This window comes from Varanus komodoensis, unplaced genomic scaffold, assembly GCF_004798865.1.
Source record: "Varanus komodoensis strain SLA01 unplaced genomic scaffold, ASM479886v1 scaffold26, whole genome shotgun sequence".
Taxonomy (NCBI): domain Eukaryota; kingdom Metazoa; phylum Chordata; class Lepidosauria; order Squamata; family Varanidae; genus Varanus; species Varanus komodoensis.
The window spans coordinates 7,297,638-7,315,622 of record NW_025335684.1 but is presented as its reverse complement, the minus strand read 5'-3'; the positions used below and the strand labels follow the sequence as shown (position 1 = coordinate 7,315,622).

Sequence of the window (17,985 nt, the reverse complement as noted above, 5' to 3'; positions counted from 1 at the left end):
GTGTGTGTACCTTTGTCTTTTAACCCCTGTTAACTGCCCAGAGATCCTTGGCTACTGGGCAGTATAGAAATGAAATAAATATGTAAATGGATTTAATTCGGCCCTGTCAACAGAACCACCTCTTGCAATGTAGCCGAAGGCAGCAGACTAGCTTTTGGGGTCTGGGGCAAGCAAGAAATTGGGGGATTTCTTCTCCAATGCCTTGCAGCTGCTTCAGTCTGCTCAAAGCTGGGCCAGCCCTAACTTTGGGCATTCAGCAGGATGGGAATGTGGCCCTTCAGCAGACACAGAGCTGGCTTCGGAAAGTGAAGGGGAGAGGGCCCAGTGGGACCATCTGGAATGAGCAAAATGATGCACGGCAAGGAGCCCTCGGCAGAACATAAAGTCCAGAGCCTAATATTTTCCTAAGTGCTTCTCTTCTCACCCAGATGTGAACCACGAAAATACTGGGTAGGGAGAACCAGATTTCTGTTTAGAATGCAGAGAAGAGGTTGCCAGCACGTTCTCATTAGGAAATGATCTCATTTCCAAACACTGAATAAAAAAATCTATATTTGTATGCATTTGCTGATGTCCTTCATGGTGTCTTTGGTGAATAAGAGCACTCCCTCTTTTCATGTTCTTTTTGTTATTAATAGCATCAATGTCATCTTCTTCTCTATACTACCCCAGTGCACTGGTAAAGTTCTCTGGGTGGTTCGCAACAATTAATACGATTACAGATAATGCAGATAATAAAATGCACCATAAAAATTCAGTATGCAAAATTTCAAGCAACTTAAAGAGCTAGAATACATTTCAGTAAAAAAACCCCCAAAACTTAAGTTTGCTCAAAGACAGCTGAGATGAATGCCCCATCATGTGTTATGAAATATCAATAAATGCCCCGGAGAAGAGTGTGGGCTAAATCTGGGGCTGAAAAGACCCTACTGCTGCCGGAGGGCAGGTCTCAGTGAGATCATTCCCTAGCCAGTGGAGCCACCAGAGCTCTCACTCTGGCTGCCACCGTTTAGAAGGACGTCTCCGATCTCAGGGACTTCTGTACACCCAGTGCTAGTATATCAGGTGGCGGCTGGCAGAAGGGGCATTTTCAACTCTCCATCCTCTTTTTAAATGATTATTTTCACCGAGATGGCCTTTGAGTCCATCTAGGGAGAGCACGCTGGCAGGGGCTGGGTTTCTCACATTTATTTATTTAAAACTTTTGTATGCCATCCCCCATGTAAGGCATCCTAGGACATAGTCAAAACATTAACGCAATCAATAAAATTACCTACATTAAACCAATCCAGTGGTCAAAGCAATAAAATGTGACTGTTGCATTAATACAGATGGACTGAGATCCTAGGAGGGGAAGCCCTGTGTTCCTTGCTCTAAAGACCACAAATGTATTCTCATGCAAGCAAAAAGCACCCCTGTGAGCAAGGGGAAAGCACAAGGACACTCAGATGGAACATCGAACTCTTCGGAACGGCAAAGAACATTTTTAAAAGGAAACCTTAAGGGGACAAAAAATCCCCTCCCAATATCTTAAGGATGGTTTGAGCTGGGTGAAAAAGCAAAGTGGAAACCAAGACTGGGGGCAGGGAGAAGGGGAGATGGAATGGAGTTTCTTGAAAGGGGGCATGGCTGCCTGGCTGGCAGCCTGAGCAGGAATGCTCTAGACTGCCAGATCTTGCTGCAGTTCTTAGTTCTAAGCACACCTGAATAAATATGAGCAAAAACAATCAGCAGCCATGGTATGATAACCACTAGGCATTTGGAGTGAAAGTAGTTCAAGGAAGCTACCTGAGGGATGGAAATATTTGACTGTGCTCAAACAATAAATGAACGGTCAAGATCCAAGGTGGGATGCAAACTCCTTTCCATATAGAAGCAGAATCCTTGCCGAATCCTTTTCACTCAGATGGCAGTCTTTGAGTGCAGCCAGGAGAGGTCTCCTTAACTGCTAGAGTGAATTATGCGACTTTTGTCTGTGCAAAAAAGCACATGGGTTACTCACGGCTGGGCACTTAGAAATAAGAGGGAGTAGGAACAAAATGGCCGGAAAAGTCATCTTTCATGCTGGTATTGACAAATGTTCAAGACAGCTTGCTAATGACACAGTTTCCAGATCAATAGAAGAGGTCGGCACAGCTGCCGGCCTTCCATATTCTAAATTTAGAATGCTGTAGTCCAGAATTGGGCTGAAATTAACCCTCATTCCCTGGAAAGAAAAGCAGACGATCTCTCTCACTCTCTCTCAAAAGCAAGGACATTGGTCTTTATTATGAACACTTATAAACCACCCAGATAGCTTTGGCCCTTGGGCAATACAGAAATGGCACCATACTTGGGTCATTTTTTTAAAAAAATCTTCACACAAACACTTTGGGTTGCAACCTAATATAGTCATACTTGAAGTGTTAGGCTTTTTTTATTGTCATGACTGCAGTCATACATTTGGGATTTTAACATTTTAGAATTTTAGAATTTATTTATGTAAGGAGATACATATAGTGTTTTTTCCTCTGTGCATATGTCTTATGACCTGTGCTTACAACAATAGACTGTCCCTAACTACTTAGATTAGCCCCATTTGATGGATGGGGCTCGTGTGCCCCATTAATTTCAATGGTTCTGTGTGATGTAGGACTCCAATCCTTCTTTAAACGCAATCATGAATGCCAGCCAATCAGGAATCAATCACATTAGAACATTTTAGCCTGCTGAGAACATCTCACAAACATTGCCATGGTAGTCACAACAACCCTGCAAGGCTGGTCGGTATAATTATCCTCCTATTGCAGCTAGTAGACTGAGGCTGTGAGAAGAACAGGTTGCCCCAGGAGGCAAGCCTATGCAAATTTAGACAGAAAAAAACCCTACAACTCCCAGCATGCTCCAGGGTGTCATGCTGGATGGGGCTTGTGGAAGTAGTTGAATTTCTTTCTGTCTAGACATGCGTAGAAATTCACTTTAACGCTAACCAGACAGTTTCATGTAAAGACAACATTCAGATCAGAGAGATCTTGATTTTCATTCCTGCAGTTGAACTTATATCCCACTTCTTCAAAACTATTGCACTGAAGGATAGGATTACAAGCCCTTTCAGCATAACCCTCCTACAGAGGTGTGGCGGAGGAAGGAACTCACCCAAAAGACTTGAGCGAAGGGAGGCATATAAATGTAACACACAGACATTTGTGGTTTTTTCCCCCTTGTGTGTGTATACACCTGTATCACCATTGAAAAACACCCCCCTCCAAATGAACCGTTGCAACTCCTAATGAGCTCACCTCAGTCAGTAATTGCAATCAGTAAATTGCCCAGATCACTAAAGCACTGCAGTCAATGAATTGCTCCACTTAATAGAGAAATCCAGCGAATTAACTGTGCTGCAGACAATGTGGGTACAGCTGCTGCGCTCTTTCACAGCCTCCCCCCCCTTTTCCCAGGGGTCTCTCCCAGAGGCAGTGTTAGGGGACAGCCCATTATGACTGGAACTCTTACATTCTTCCCCTGGAGCCCCGTATCTGGGGAAGGCTGCCTGTCCCAGCACCCTGCTATCCTTGGGCACCCGATGAAATAAAGATACGGGGTTCTGAGGATCTGTAGTATCTGATCTTTCTGTCTGAGCTTTTATTCTCTGTCCACACATCTCTTTGGCAAATAGGGGTGTCCTTATGAAAGAGGGTCCTTTAAAGACTCAAAGATGTGTGCGTATACCCTTTAGAACATGTGCAAATCAATGCACAGGTGTGCATAGAAACATAGAAAACAGAGCGAGTCAAAAGGGGTCTCCCGGGCCATCTAGTCTGGCCTCCGGCACCAGCCGGCTCCGCTCACGACATGCCCACCATGTGGACGTCCAGCCTATCCTTGAACACCCACACCTATGGGGCCTCAATGATCTCTCGTGGAAGCCCATTCCACACCCTCGGGGTCCTGACTGTCAGGAAGTGCTTCCTGGCATCCAAACGAAACCTTGGCTCCCTGAGCTTTACTCCGTTGGAGCACGTTCTTCCTTCCTCTGCAGGGGAGAACAGGTCTCTACCCATCTCCATGTGACATCCCCTCACATACCTGTATGTTGCCAACAGATCCCCTCCGAGTCTCCTCTTCTCCTGGCTGAAGAGACCCAGTTCCCCCAGTCTCGCCTCATACGGCATCCCCTGCAAACCGGCCACCAACCTTGTGGCCCTACGCTGCACTGACTCCAACCTGGCTATATCCCTTCTGTAATGAGGGGCCCAAAAATGAACACAATACTCCAGTTGCGGACACACCAGAGTTGTATAGAGTGGTAGTAATACCTCTTTTGATCTAGAAGCCACACTTCTGACTATGCAACCAAGGGTGGTGTTCGCCCTCTTGACCACCGCATCACACAGCTGACTCATGTTCAGCCTGCAGTCAACCAGCACCCCGAGGTCCCTTTCACAAATCGTGCTAATCCCATGGTCCTGAGTGCAGTTCTGCACCGTCGCGCCCTGTGCTGCGGATGTTGGGAAAATTTGGATAAATCCTGTCTGAAAAACATTACTTCTGTGTGCTTTTTGCATTGTGGGATCAAATCCTGTATCTCTCAAACCAAGCTAAGTCACTGTTTCAAATGGCCTTCATCCCCTGTTCCTTTCTCTCACCTTTAGCTGTAAGCTACAGTACACAGGCCATTTAGTCCAAATTTACATTATATACCTTCACAATGAAATAGTCATTGTTGAAATTCCGTTTACAAGGAAGTATCTTTTGATAGTCCAGAGGCTCCATGTGCCCTGGCCAATTCAGAATGTCTAGAGTAGATAAGAGTCTTGAGTTCATGCATAGTTTCAGTAGCTTGAATTTACCTGTCTCAGCAGACCCGGAGATGGGTTCAAGCTACTGAACTAAAGTGTCAGTACAAGCAATTGGAAATATTGTAATCTCATTGGAAATATTGTAATCTCATTGTTATTGTGTGATTGACTGACATTCCTTTATCTGTTCTGTATGTGATGACCTCAGAATCTTATTGAAATCTCTGCATTCTGTCACCAGTTGCCCTGTACCTGTGTACCTATAAATGCCCTGTAATGGTGTTGAAGCTTGGCAGCAGAGTTCACCTCTGCCTGCCCGGTAATGCATGCATTATCGTGAGTACCGCGGGAACCCTGGGGTAATACAATAAAGCCTCAGATGGTCTGGACGCTTGGTCTTTCCCACGAACCCGAGTTTTATTCCCTCTTCTCAAATTGAGATTCCGGGATTCTGACACTGCCTCGAGAGCAAGTCCCTTCGACACACCGGGGGATGCCTCTAATTCACATGCGTGAGGATCGCAGTGCACGGCACACGGACCTGAGCGCGTCTCTGCTCTCATTTAAGGGGGCAGAAGGCAAGGCACTTAACACAGGGGCGAGTCCCATTGAGTTAAACGGCAGGGATGCTGCGCAGAGCAAGAGGGATTTCATTCGCTGCCTGGGGCAGGAGGGCGGGGCTCCCCCGGGAGGATGATGCGCAGAGGAGGCGGGAGCGTAGAGCTAGGAAAGGCAGCTGTAGAGAGCTTTGACAACTATGCCCTGATGACAACTTCTGAGTCCATTGCGGTGAAAACAGCCCAGGTCTTGTGGCACCTTAAAGCAGGGTTCTGCAACCTGGTGCCCTCCAGGACTGCAGCTGCAGCAGCTCTGGCCAGCAGGCCAATCGCAGTCCCAAAGATGGGGAGTGGCCCGATTAGAGTTCACCAAGAGAAGAGCCTTCACTCTCCGTCTCACTTGGACAGCTGCTAACACCTCCTGAAACACCTTTATCCCAAGAAGCGTTCTTTCTTGAGGTTACTGGATAGCACGCTCCTGGCGCTTCTGCAGAGAGCTATTTAGTTAATTTCCATGAATAAAATAGATAATAACAAACCATAATAGCCCAACCAGAGTCAGGCATGCCACAACCTTCAGAAAGCCTTCCTAAACTAACCAGCTACGGTTTTATTTTTTAACATACAGTTTAATTCTCTTATATTTTGCGCTTTTACGTTTCATCATTACTGGAATATGGTTATACTGCTTGCAAAATGTATACAGTTACTGTTCATATAGATGTATTATCCATGGGGAAGGTGGGGAAGACCTGGAAGCAATGAGATAAGAAAGGAATTAAGGTCAGGCGATTCTTGACAGCGACAAACATGGCGAAACTCCTCTGCCCTGTTGTGCGGGCGGCCGTTTCACTTTCAACACAAAATGGCGGCGTCGTGTCACTCTACACTTTTATATCTCTCTAGAAAAGGAAAGAAGGCTGATGCGGAGAACATAGAACCGGAAGTGGCGTCAGGCACGACTTCCGCAGCAGGCGGGCAAGTGAAGGCGGGGAGGCAAGCAGGTAGGCAGGCAGGCTGGCGGAGGCTTCATGCCGTCGCTGCTGCAGCTGCGGAGAGGCTCGGGGCAGCAACAAAGGAAGGCATGAAGGATCCGGCGCGGCCTGGGCAGGTGAGCGGGGGGAAAGACGCGGGGGACGCTGGGTAACTTGTAAAGGGAGGGGGCCCCGCTAGGCTGATCTCGCTCTCCCCCCCGTTAGCGGAGCGGAAAGAAGGGGCGGGGCCTCTGCGGAAGGGCGGCGGGGATTGGAGCACGCGCGCGTGCAGGGGCGTGGCTTGCGGAAGAGTGGGGTCGGGCGGGGCGGCCGGGGATGAAAGGAGTGGGGAAAGGAAGGGCGGAGACCTCGTCCAGGCCACCTGTGGCAAGAGGCCTCATTGGGAGCTCCCTCCTTGCTGCTTTGGCTTTATCCGGTGTCGTCTTATTGGATTCTATGGAATCCATAGGTTTCTTTACCCGTTTTAGCCATTTCTCATCTACAGTGAGGCTTGTAATGTTTCTATGCGTCCCTTTTCCCCAAGGAGCCCCGGTGGTATAAGTGATCATTCCTCCCTTTCTTGTTTTTTGTTTGGCACCTTCACAACAACCTGGTGAGGTAGGCTAGGCTGAGAGTCACTGATTGGCTCAAAGTCATCCGAAGGGGGCTGGGGCATGCTGGGGGTTGTAGGGCTTTTTTTCTGGCAGAACTTGCATAAGGTTGTTTCCCCAGTGAGCTTTGTGCTCTGTGCAGGCTGATCCTGGGTCTCCAGAGCACCAGTTCAACCCTGCAGGCTTTGCTATGTGGGGTTGCTTCCTTTCCAAAAAAAAAAAAAAAAAACCAGCCTTGGAGGCAAGCATCCTTCTTTCCTGGTTGCTCGTAGTAGCATAGATGACCCTTCCCAGTTGTCCCTTGCCACTCAGCTTCATCGGCATAATAGGTTAGTTCATGCAGATGGTAGCTAGCTGGGGCAAGGCGACCCATGTAGGTCAATAAATCCATAGGTAATGTAATAGCAAAAAATGTAAAGATGACACAAGCTATCATCAGCTCAATAATAGGAATAAAAGCAAGCACCGTGAAATGTAATCTGAGAACAGTACAGTGGGGAAACTGCCCATTGTTAATAGATAAAATTTGCTCTACTTCCCCCTCACATCCTAAAGCAGCCTGTGAAAATAAAGTATGTCATTCTGTACGCTTGCTCATTTTCTCTCTCTCTGTATGTATGTATGTATTCAACACATAGACACATACTCCATTTTTCTGCCAGGTTGCTTGGGTCAGCATATGCTTTCCACTTTGCCTGCACACAAACCTTGGGGGGAGTGAAGGCTCGCTTTGGCAGGCTCAACCAGGGACCTTCATGGCTCAGTGGGGATTTGAACTTGGGTCTTCCATTTCATGGGGAGCAGTCAGCGCATGGCTGTGTGGTGGTGATACCAGGTGGCTGGCACTGGACTTGGCCGGGCGTTCCTCCTTTCCCTTCTTGTTGTCCTGTCTCTCGCTCTGCCTGCTGAACTTGCTGAGTGGCTTGGAAGTAGGAATGAGGGCCTTGAGTTACCCACCCTGGCTGTGGCAGTGCTTTCCTGATACTGGCCTGGAGCAGAAAGGGATCAAGCCTGTTGATTACTGGGAAGCTCCTTCAAAGTGGGAAGGCAATTTGGAGGTGACAGATCCATTGGGGAGTTTTGAGGGGGGTATAGCAAAGGATAAAAAATGGGGGCGAGTTTAATTTTTAAGGCTGAATTGAAGAAGGTGCAGGAGGAGACGAGACGTCCTGAAACAGTTTGGTTTGCAACAGAAAAAAAAGAATACAAAACATCCAGAATGTAAATATGTAAAAACAAGCAAACATAAAATCTCTGGTAAAAACACTTAAAGTCAAAATATAAACATTCGCAGTGAAACATTTATCACTGGGGAACTGATAGTCAATTCACTGAAACCTTGGGTGAAACTCGAGCCTAAAATCTCTCCCCCCGCCCCCGGCATTTCCTGTATATCAAAGGGAAGGGCTATACCATGAAAAGTGTGCCACTGTGGAGTTCAGCTATATTAAATACAGGAAGATGATACTGTATTCTGATTAATGTGACATTGATCTATCTGTTTTAATCGATTAAATTTTAATCGGGGTTAATGTGCTTTTAGACAATACTGTGTATGTACTATAGCAAGTGTGACCATGGAAGAAGCATTCCCTTTCAGTGAAGAAGGGGGGAAATGCCCCCTTTTGCCATTTTTGCCTTGTGTTGTGTGAATGGGGGGGGGCTCTTAACTTTTTGCACCTTTGTAGTTGAGTAAGGGCTGGGGCCTGCTGGGAGCAGCTGGTCTTTTCTCTGCTTAAACATGTACGCGATTGCACCTTGAAGGCACAAACCTGTGCAGTTTTAGGATTGCGTCAGTTGGCTCCCTAGGACACCTGAATTGGTACATCTAACTTATTTCGTGTGGCCTTTGGCCAAGTGGTCAGTTGAGACCTTCAGCAGGAGAGCTCTGTCGCCCTCTTGGCAGTCTCTTGGGTGGGGTGGGAGAAAGCGAAGGGGGTGTCAAAAATGGAAGCAGCCCAGTCCAGGGCCGGCGTATGGCCCCCAACAGAAAGGAGATTCCTTGCAGCAGTCCGGCCTGTCAAATACCGCCACAGAAACAGAAAGTTGATGTAGACCTTTCGATTTTGTTTTAAACCTTTCTCTGTGTGCATATTTTGCCTGATTATACCATTAGACTGCATGATTCTTGTTCTGTGGACTATTGGGCAGTACAGAAATGTGATTGATCTGTAAATACTAGGTCTGCCAATTGTGAGTTCCCGTTCAGAAGCAGCAGTTGCCTGAGAACCAGGCACTGGGAGCAAAGCAAGGCATGGCTGAGGCGAGCTTCCAGGGGCATCTGACACACAGCTGGAGCAAGCAGGTTTTTTAATGGACTTGCCAGATGCTGCTCTTATCCCCCATGGCCGTTCTGGTTTCCATTTCATTGATGTACTTCTGGACATGTATCCAAGTGGGATTTCTAAAGCTTGGCCAAGGTAGAAACCCAGCAGCCAGCACCCTTTATGACAGCTCTATTATCGCGCGCTTCCTTGAGTATGGATTTTTTTTCTTTTGCTGAAAGTGGCAACAACACTCGATAGTGGACCAGACAATTGTGTGTACTCCTCAGTTTGTGGATTTGCTATGCAAACTTGGGATTCAGCATATGTCACTGGATTAACTGTTGTCCTCAACTTGGTTGGTGTCTAAGCCAGCTATTTAATTTTTTGAAATATAATCTTGAGAATCTTGGAAATGTTCTGGACTGTCTCTGGAGAAGGGTCAACCGAAGTTAGGCATGGCTTGTTGCTGCGCCTTCCGGCTTGGAAAAAGCAGCTACCTCAGTGTGTGTTCTTTCCAGCTCAACGTTTTAGGCACATTGAGCAAAGGGTCTGTCTGGCTGATAAAAAGCATTTATATGTACCGTACGTACCAGTTGTGGGTCACATGTTACCTGTGAGGAGGGATTATTCTGTGTCTTGCCTGCTTATTGCTTGCGGGGGGTGTGGGGGGGTGGAATAGCACCTCTATGTTGCTCCATTGGCTGGCATGTCTTTCACAACACGCCATCAGAAAAGGCCTGCGGAAACAGCCTCAGGTTCCACAGCAACAGGGAATGCAGGGCTGGGCCACTCGGGGACGATCTGGTGCATTGGTTCCAACTCCCACCGTCCCTCACTGTGGGCGGCGCTGGTCAGGACAAGTGGCCCGCGCACGTGTGTTTCGCTCTGCGGTCTCCGACCTGCTCTTTGCCTCTTGGGTTTCGGCTTCGTTCGCATCAGCCTTCCCTGGCCTGTGTTGCAGTGCAGTTTCCTGTGTCTCCTGTCAGCAGAGCATCTTCCAGTGGGCTCCCTTCGGCTTACTTGGCAGCAGGGCCAGGCAGTTTGGCCCACAAATTAGTCCTGGCAATCGTCCTGCTGTAGCTTCGCATTGGGGCGTGCCAAGGAATTAAAATGGCAGCGGGGTCCCAGGCATGTGCCAGTGGATGGTTCCTCTTGGGTCTGATGCCTGTGGATGTGGCACTCTGATGCAGGGTCCTGAACAGGTTTCTAAAATCAGTCACAGACCGGAAACAGACAGGTGAGACAGACCCTGATGAGCTGATCTTGGAGGAGGGCTGTAGCCTGCTTGGAGCAGGGCTGAACTTCTGAAAAGCTGGGTTGCTCCAGCCAGTGGCTTTTGCTCCTAGATAGTTGGTCGCTGCAGCCAGCTGTGCTTTTGCTCAATGAGGATCGTGCACCAGCTGCATTTTTTCCTGGAAAAGGCAGTCACAGCTCACTGTCACACATCTCCACTTCCCGGAGGCTCTGTGGGATAGTCAGGAATTTCTGGAGGTTCCCCTCCTGGGTTTGGCCTGCCGTCACTCCCTGTTGAGCTCTTTTTCTTCTTGCAACAGAATTGTATGTAGGGGCAGCATCCATTCTGCATCATTGAGTTGCATGCGCAGGCTGCTGTGCGACGCAGCAGCGAAAAGGGTTTGACCTGTGCAAATCGTTGTTGAGGCGCTGGCTTTATTGGCTCCCAGCTGGTGTCCAAGTCTGGTTGGGACCACTAGTTATGGCCTTGGAAACCTCAGATGGTGTAGACCTTGGATTGGCTGAAGGACTGCCTGCTTCCATGGATATCGCACAGCAACTGAGTTAGTATGTATGGCCAGATGCCCTGCTTTGCAGAGGAAGGTTTTCTCAGTCACAAGTGGACGCAAGGCAGTTCTCTGTTTGCAGTTGTCTTCTATCTAAAGGAGTCTCCGGTTTAAGCCTGGCGAAAAGAAGAAAGATCAGAAGGAGGGAGAGTGCGCTTGAAGCTGCCCGTCTCCTCTTAGCTAGTGTACATTGGAAGCAAGTATACCTGGCCAGGGCGACTTATTTTATATTGTTATTTTTATGTTTTAACTTTCTGTCTGCACTTTACAAACATTTTAATTTAAGGTTATAACTTAATGTTTGTATTTTAGCTTAATGTATTTGTATTTTAACTTAATGTTGTAAGCCGCCCCGAGGCTTCGGCGAATGGGGCGGCATAAAAATGTCTTAATAAAATAAATAAATAATATACATGGGAGGCAAGTACACACAAAGCGTCTATACGAGATGCATTGTCCCTTCTATATTATCTCACTATTGTCCTCCTATGATTCTGCTCCTGATTTGCGCCTATAACAGCAGTAAGCAGCCTGGCGCCTACAGAGTGCTTTGGATTACAGCTATCACAAGCCTCAGTCAGTATGGCTGAGAGTCAGGGATGATGGGATTTGCAGTCCAAGATATCTGGTGGGCACTAGTAGCCTGTCCTGTGCTATGCAAGCAAGTTCAGCTATGCAGAAGGTGTCCTCTTTTTTGCCCGCCCTTGAGCGATGCCTTTTCTCTTTGCTGGGCGATACGCATGTGGCCGCCTCACGGGGAGGTCTCCGGTGGAGGCTCCGTTCTGGGTTGTGCTGAGTGGGAACGCGGTCTTCTCTGGGGCGGTTCTTGCACCCTGCCCTGGGTGTGCTGTCCACCTTAATAGTTGCACGTTTGGGGGAGGAAAAGTGTGGTTTGTAAATATGATGCTAATGAGCAGGCGCTGCCCATTCAGGCCTGCACTGCCTGACATGCGCATCACGGACTTTAAGAGTGAAGGTGGCCCCACTGAGGTCGGCGAAGAGAGGCAGTGTGGCGTAGTGGTTAAGAGCATGGGGCTGGGACTCAGGCGATCTGGGTTCTGGTCCCCACTCAGCCATGCAGCCAACCGGGTGACTTTGGGCCAGTCACAGACTCTCGGCCCAACCTACCTCACAGGGTTGTTGTTGTGGGGATAAGATGGAGGAGGAGAATGATGTAAGCTGCTTTGAGCCCTTTGTAGGAAAAAGGCAGGATATAAATCTGGAAAAAAAATGATGTAAATCGGAAAAATCGGAATCTTCAGTGCCAGGTTCTTAGGTCCCTGGGTAACTGTGAAGTCTCATATATAACAGCAAGCCAGACCAGGCTCGGGACAGGCACTCCATGGGTTTGGCTGGGATCTGGGTTTCCCTTCCTGAAGTTCCCGGTGGTGACGGCAAAGTAACCCTCCTTTTTGCTTCTAACAGGCAGGCTGATTCTTGGGGTCTTGAATCTTGTTTTCGCAAGTGCTTGCCGACACGCAAAGGGGGAAAAATGGCGTTCGTTTCGACTCAAGGACCCACCGTGGTCGACCAAACCACTCTAATGAAAAAATACCTCCAGTTTGTGGCAGCGCTGACGGATGTGAATTCGCGTAAGTTCACTGTCGATACTCTCTTGTCCTTGACGGCTCCGCAGGCTGGCTCAGCGCAGGCCTACCCGTGGCTCTGCGCACATTTTGGTTTGCAGAGTAGGAGCCAGCCTCAGGGGGCATGGAATGCTGCCTCGAATCTTCCTTGTCCTTAATCGTGGGTTAGAATTTGCCCGAGTCCAGGCTAAGCATGGTTGATGCTAGTCAGTGGCCCTCTCTTAAGCAAGGGCTGTATAACTGCAAAATGGCACATTTGGATCTGGTGGTGGGAAGCCCAGAACTTCATGTGAGTGTGCAAAGCTTGGTTCTGAAGGGGAACCCTCTTAACATCGGCCTTGGTTAGTGTACTTGTGGATCGGACGCCGAACTGTAGATTAGGCTGTCAGCGGGTGGAGGATTATACTGGAAAAGGAAATGAACGTGACCCTGAGGTTGGCTCCAGACTAGCAAACCAGGGCTTGGTGGGAGCCAGGGTTATTCCCAGGAGCTCCTCCTTCACCACAGGCCTTTAGCAGAGCTGCCCACCGTGCTGAATCCCATTCCCCAAACAGGCTCGCCGCCATGGAGAGCTCCTCTAAAGCTCAGATTGGAGCTTGCCATGGATCAGGAGCCCCTCTGCTGTGGGCGTCCCTGGCTGCCCCGGCTGTGTGAGTCCTTGGCTGGGGTTCAGCAGTCCCTTCCCGCTGCTCTCACAAAGAAGCAACATGATGAACCAGATTTCCTCGAACCCTGCAAAGGTCACCTGTGTGTGTGAGTGTGTGGAGCTGCGTGCGTGCAAATGTGTGACTGCGAGTTTTGATTTGTGATACTCCCAATCTGGGTCATGAGAGTCAAACTGATAAGATCTGATTGCTTCTTTAGAGGTGGTAGCGGGGTGGACATGTGGGCGGGGAGAAATAGTTGCTTTGTTTTAATACACGCTGAACATTTTGTTGGGTTTTTTTTCCTTTGTGCTTTGTAGCTGATGAAACGAAACTGAAGATGATGCAAGAAGTCAGTGAAAACTTTGAGGTAACAGTTGCTTGTTATTTTTCTGCTTCGTGGAGCTAAATGTTCTTGCCCCTTGGAATGATAGCTTGCAGACACGGCAAGAGGTGGAATTTCCCAGCCCTGGTTAAGTGAATGGATCTACTAGAGAGGGCATCTTAGCTCTCACTGCAGCCTGCAGAAGAGCTCTGTTCGCAACACTAGTTCTTCATTTTGATTTTTATTGGTCAGCTTATCATACTGCCTTGGTATAAGTCATTTTCCTATGTCCAGATGAGATCAGAGTAAAATGCATACGACTTTGCAAATGACTTGTCTGGTGAAGACACACGTATTAGCAAAGGTTTAGGTACTGGGAGCAGAATTGTAAACACCTTTCACACACCACGCCTGTCTTGACGTTTTAAACGTAGAGCTCTCAAAATGAGGTCAAGAATCCCGATTCTGTCTCTGTCCAACCGAACTCCTAGAACAATTTTTCACTTGTCAGAATAGCAACAGCATTAAATTTTCTCTTGGTAAGAGGTGAACTGTGATACATTCTTTGCCTGCCAAGATATGACTAAATATTAGATCCTGTACCATACTGGTATCTCTGAAAAGGAGATTGTATCTGAAAGGCCGTTTTCTTCTGCTAGAATGTGACGTCGTCTCCGCAGTACTCCACATTCCTGGAACACATCATCCCGCGCTTTCTTACTTTTCTCCAGGATGGAGAGGTTCAGTTCCTGCAGGAAAAACCAGCCCAGGTATATTATGACATGTGCTCTTTTCAGGTGTGTTCACCTGCAGCCCTCAGGTGCCCAGCCAAAACTGTATGGAATTGATCAGCTCCTGATAAACCACATTCAAGGTTTCAGTATGGGTTGCTGTTGAAGCATGGTCAATTGTGTTGTTTAAGCCTAGCTGTGCTAACAAGCTATGGCTTCTTAACTCTGAACAACCTGTGAAGAGAGCCACGGTTTGTCGTTGGGTTACGAACTGTGGGTTATTCGTCATAGATTGTTATCTTTGCTGGCTTCAGGCAACATGGCCCATAGTTCAGCAACTACCGATATTTCAAACCACAGCCCATGGTTCATTGATAATATATAGGCAACCCTTCCTCCACCCTTGCATAGGCATTCTAACATTATCTGAATCCAGTCATTGGGTGTCATGTCTAGAGTTAAAAAAAATGATAAATTGCATCCGGTTCTTCCTTTGTGAGAAGAAGGAGGTTGCTAATTCCCTGAAGGGTGCTTCTAACACCATTTAAGTTGGGGATGGGGAGCTTCTGGCCATAGCAAATTCCCATTGTAGTCTCCCCGCTCTCCCTGCTCGATTATTTCTCCTCAGAGAGGTAAGGGAGCAGGTCCCAGCCCACTGATAGCATACTGCCTCCAGCATGTTTACTCAGAATTTGCTTGGCCCTTGGGCCAAAAACATTCCTTGTTCCTGGTTTATGTACTGAACATATATGCTGCATCATTAGCACCCCTTCATGGTTCCTCTTTCTGATTCAAAAAATAGAATTCTTCCATGAATGTGAAGAAATGTGTGCTACCATTTTGAGAACCAGAAAGAAGTGCATCTTGTGCATTAGGGCATTTTATCTGAGTGGTTTTCCTTAATGTTTCCTATGTTGTTAGGCAAGTATGTCGTACCCTTTCCTTTAAGTTCAATCTCTTCTTTTCCCCCCTTTGCAGCAACTGAGAAAATTAGTTTTGGAAATAATCCATAGAATACCAACAAACGAACATCTTCGCCCGCATACCAAGAATATCTTATCTGTGATGTTCAGGTTTCTAGAGGTGCGTTGCCTTTCAGTCTCTGATTATTTCTAACATGGATTTCCTTGCCTTTGCCATTTCATTATGGGAAAGGTATCTGAAATCAGTGTGCCTTGAATTAATACTATGGATGTTTTGTTCTTTTGATGCAGTTCAGTATGGGATTTCTGTTGTGTTGCTTGGCTTGATTACATCTTCCTTGAAGCTTAAGTCAGGGTTTGTTTTTCATTTTACATTTCTCAGATAGAAAAGAACTTCATAAACATCCTACCTGATACATGCAAACTGTAGCATGAAATCCTGAAATCTGAAAGTAGCAAGAAATCTGGATAACTGATAGGAGACTGAGTCGAGACCTTGTTCCCAATGTGTTGGCAGATAGTATCATGGAAGAGTTAACATGCAAAAGCAGATTAATTAGAAAAATAGTAAATAGGGAATTAATTTGGGTCAAGTGAATTTTCATTTCTCTCATATTCAGTATTCTTCCAAATACTGAAGTATTGTCTGCTGCCAGCTGTGGAACAATTCCTGGTGTGGTTAAAGTGGTCCTTAATATTTATTGGAATTGTATAGGGCTACTTGGGATGCAGGTGGCACAGTGGTTTAAACTGCTGTGCTGCTGGGCTGGTTGATCGATAGGTCGCCGGTTCAAATCTGCACAACAGGGCGAGTTCCCGTTGCTCCGTCCCAGCTCCTGCCAACCTTGCAGTTCGAAAGCATGCAGATGCAAGTAGATAAAAAGGTACCACTTCGGTGGGCAGGTAACAGCATTCCATGCACTTCGGTGTTTAGTCATGCCAGCCACATGACCACGGAGACTGTCTGCGGACAAACGCTGGCTCCCTCGGCTAGGAAACGGAGATGAGCACGTCAAGGGGAAACCTTTACCTTTTTTAGGGCTGCTAATAATTATTTGCTTCATTATTCTGGAAATAGGTGTATAATATGGGGACTAGTTAATGTGCAACATACATGTTGCAACCTTTTGTTATATATTTCTGTAGGTGAATGTTATAATGCTTGAAATTTAATACATATATTAAATTGAGCGCGGAAGTGCATTGATCCCATAAAAGCAAATCGATTGGCCTGTCAAAACTTTATCAGTTACTTCTTGTTGCATGAATTAAGTGACACTGGAAAGCATGTTATTGTTCAGGGTGGTTAGGAATTTTATCATGTTTTAATACATCTGTTGGGATTTCTCTCTGGCATTTAGACGGAAAATGAAGAAAATGTGCTTATTTGTTTGAGGATAATTATTGAACTGCACAAACAGTTCCGGCCACCAATCACACAAGAGGTAAATGGCTACGCCTGAATTGGCTTGGCTCTACCCTGTACCGCTATTGCCTGGTCCTCAATGGGGGTATAAGCTTCTGTCCTGTCGGTGGGTGTTGGGTATTCCTCTGCAGGAAACATTGCTTGTATTCAGGAAACTAAATTTTGGGGAGAGGCTGTAGATAGCCCTTTCCCTGACATATGAATATTCTGTGTGTAGGATTTTGGTTTGTGGGAAATGATGGGACATTCCCATCATGAGAGCTAGTATGGTATGGTGGTTAAGACCACGGATCTGGGACTCAGGGGATCTGGGTTCTAGTCCCCACTCAGCCACGGAGCCAACTGGGTGGCTTTGGGCCCATTGTAGACTTTCAGCCCAACCTACCTCACAGGGTTGTTGTTGTGGGGATAAGACTGAGAGCAGCAGCAGGAGGAAGGATATAGGCTGCCTTGAGTTCCTTGAAAGGAAAAAGGGGTGATATAAATATAAGAGATGGCATGAAGTGGAATGAAATGAAAGGACAAACAAACAAAATCCATTTTGCGCTCTCCCACGGGCAGTCTGAAGGCATAAAATCGGATTGCGCTTCTTGCCAGATGAGGGGGCGCTCCAGCAATGGCTCTGCCTTCTCCACCTGCTCCTCCAGTGCTTTGTTGTCTCTTTGCCTCACTTCCAGTGGCTGGTTTTCAGTCCTGGCAGGTGTCTGTGTGACTAACACCGTTTCTCTCCATTGTGGTGGGCACATGTTTTGGGGGTTTGCATTTTCAAATGAAATGGGTGTGTGCGAGGAGAGAGGCCAACAGCCAGGATGGCAAGCACATAGAAACAGAGAAACAGAGCAAGTCAGAAGGGTCCTCCCGGGCCATCTAGTCTGACCTCCGGCACTAGCCGGCTCCGCTCACGACATGCTCACCATGTGCACGTCCAGCCTGTCCTTGAACACCCGCACCAAGGGGGCCTCAACGACCTCCTGTGGAAGCTCATTCCACACCCTCGGGGTCCTAACTGTCAGGAAGTGCTTCCTGGCATCCAAATTGAGCCTTGGTTCCTTGAGCTAGGCTCTGTTGGAGAGTGTCCTGCCTTCCTCTGCGGGGGAGAGCAGGTCTCTACCCACCTCCATGTGACACCCCCTCGTGTACCTGTAGGTTGCCAACAGATCCCCTCTGAGTCTCCTCTTCTCCAGGCTGAAGAGGCCCAGTCCCCTCAGTCTCGCCTCATACGGCATCCCCTGCAAACCGGCCACCAACCTTGTGGCCCTACGCTGCACTGACTCCAACCTGGCTATATCCTTTCTGTAATGAGGGGCCCAAAACTGAGCACGATACTCCAGTTGCGGGTGCACCAGAGTCATATAGAGTGGTAG

General features: G+C 47.5%; 1 protein-coding gene across 7 annotated transcripts in view; it reads left to right on the top strand.

Moving 5' to 3' along the window:
- Positions 1–6,317: 6,317 nt before the first annotated feature.
- LOC123024950 (transformation/transcription domain associated protein) overlaps positions 6,318–17,985 on the top strand; it is a 142,099-nt gene continuing 130,431 nt past the window's right edge. For 6 of the 7 annotated variants that reach the window (XM_044433265.1, XM_044433263.1, XM_044433262.1 and 3 more), the window contains exons 1-6: positions 6,324–6,446; positions 12,412–12,578; positions 13,537–13,586; positions 14,201–14,311; positions 15,251–15,355; positions 16,557–16,640. In XM_044433265.1, the coding sequence (XP_044289200.1) occupies positions 12,479–12,578; positions 13,537–13,586; positions 14,201–14,311; positions 15,251–15,355; positions 16,557–16,640 (450 nt within the window). In that variant the 5' untranslated portion in view covers positions 6,324–6,446; positions 12,412–12,478. Of the gene's footprint in view, positions 6,447–12,411; positions 12,579–13,536; positions 13,587–14,200; positions 14,312–15,250; positions 15,356–16,556; positions 16,641–17,985 lie in introns of all 7 variants that reach the window. The other variant, XM_044433259.1, reaches the window with a different exon arrangement.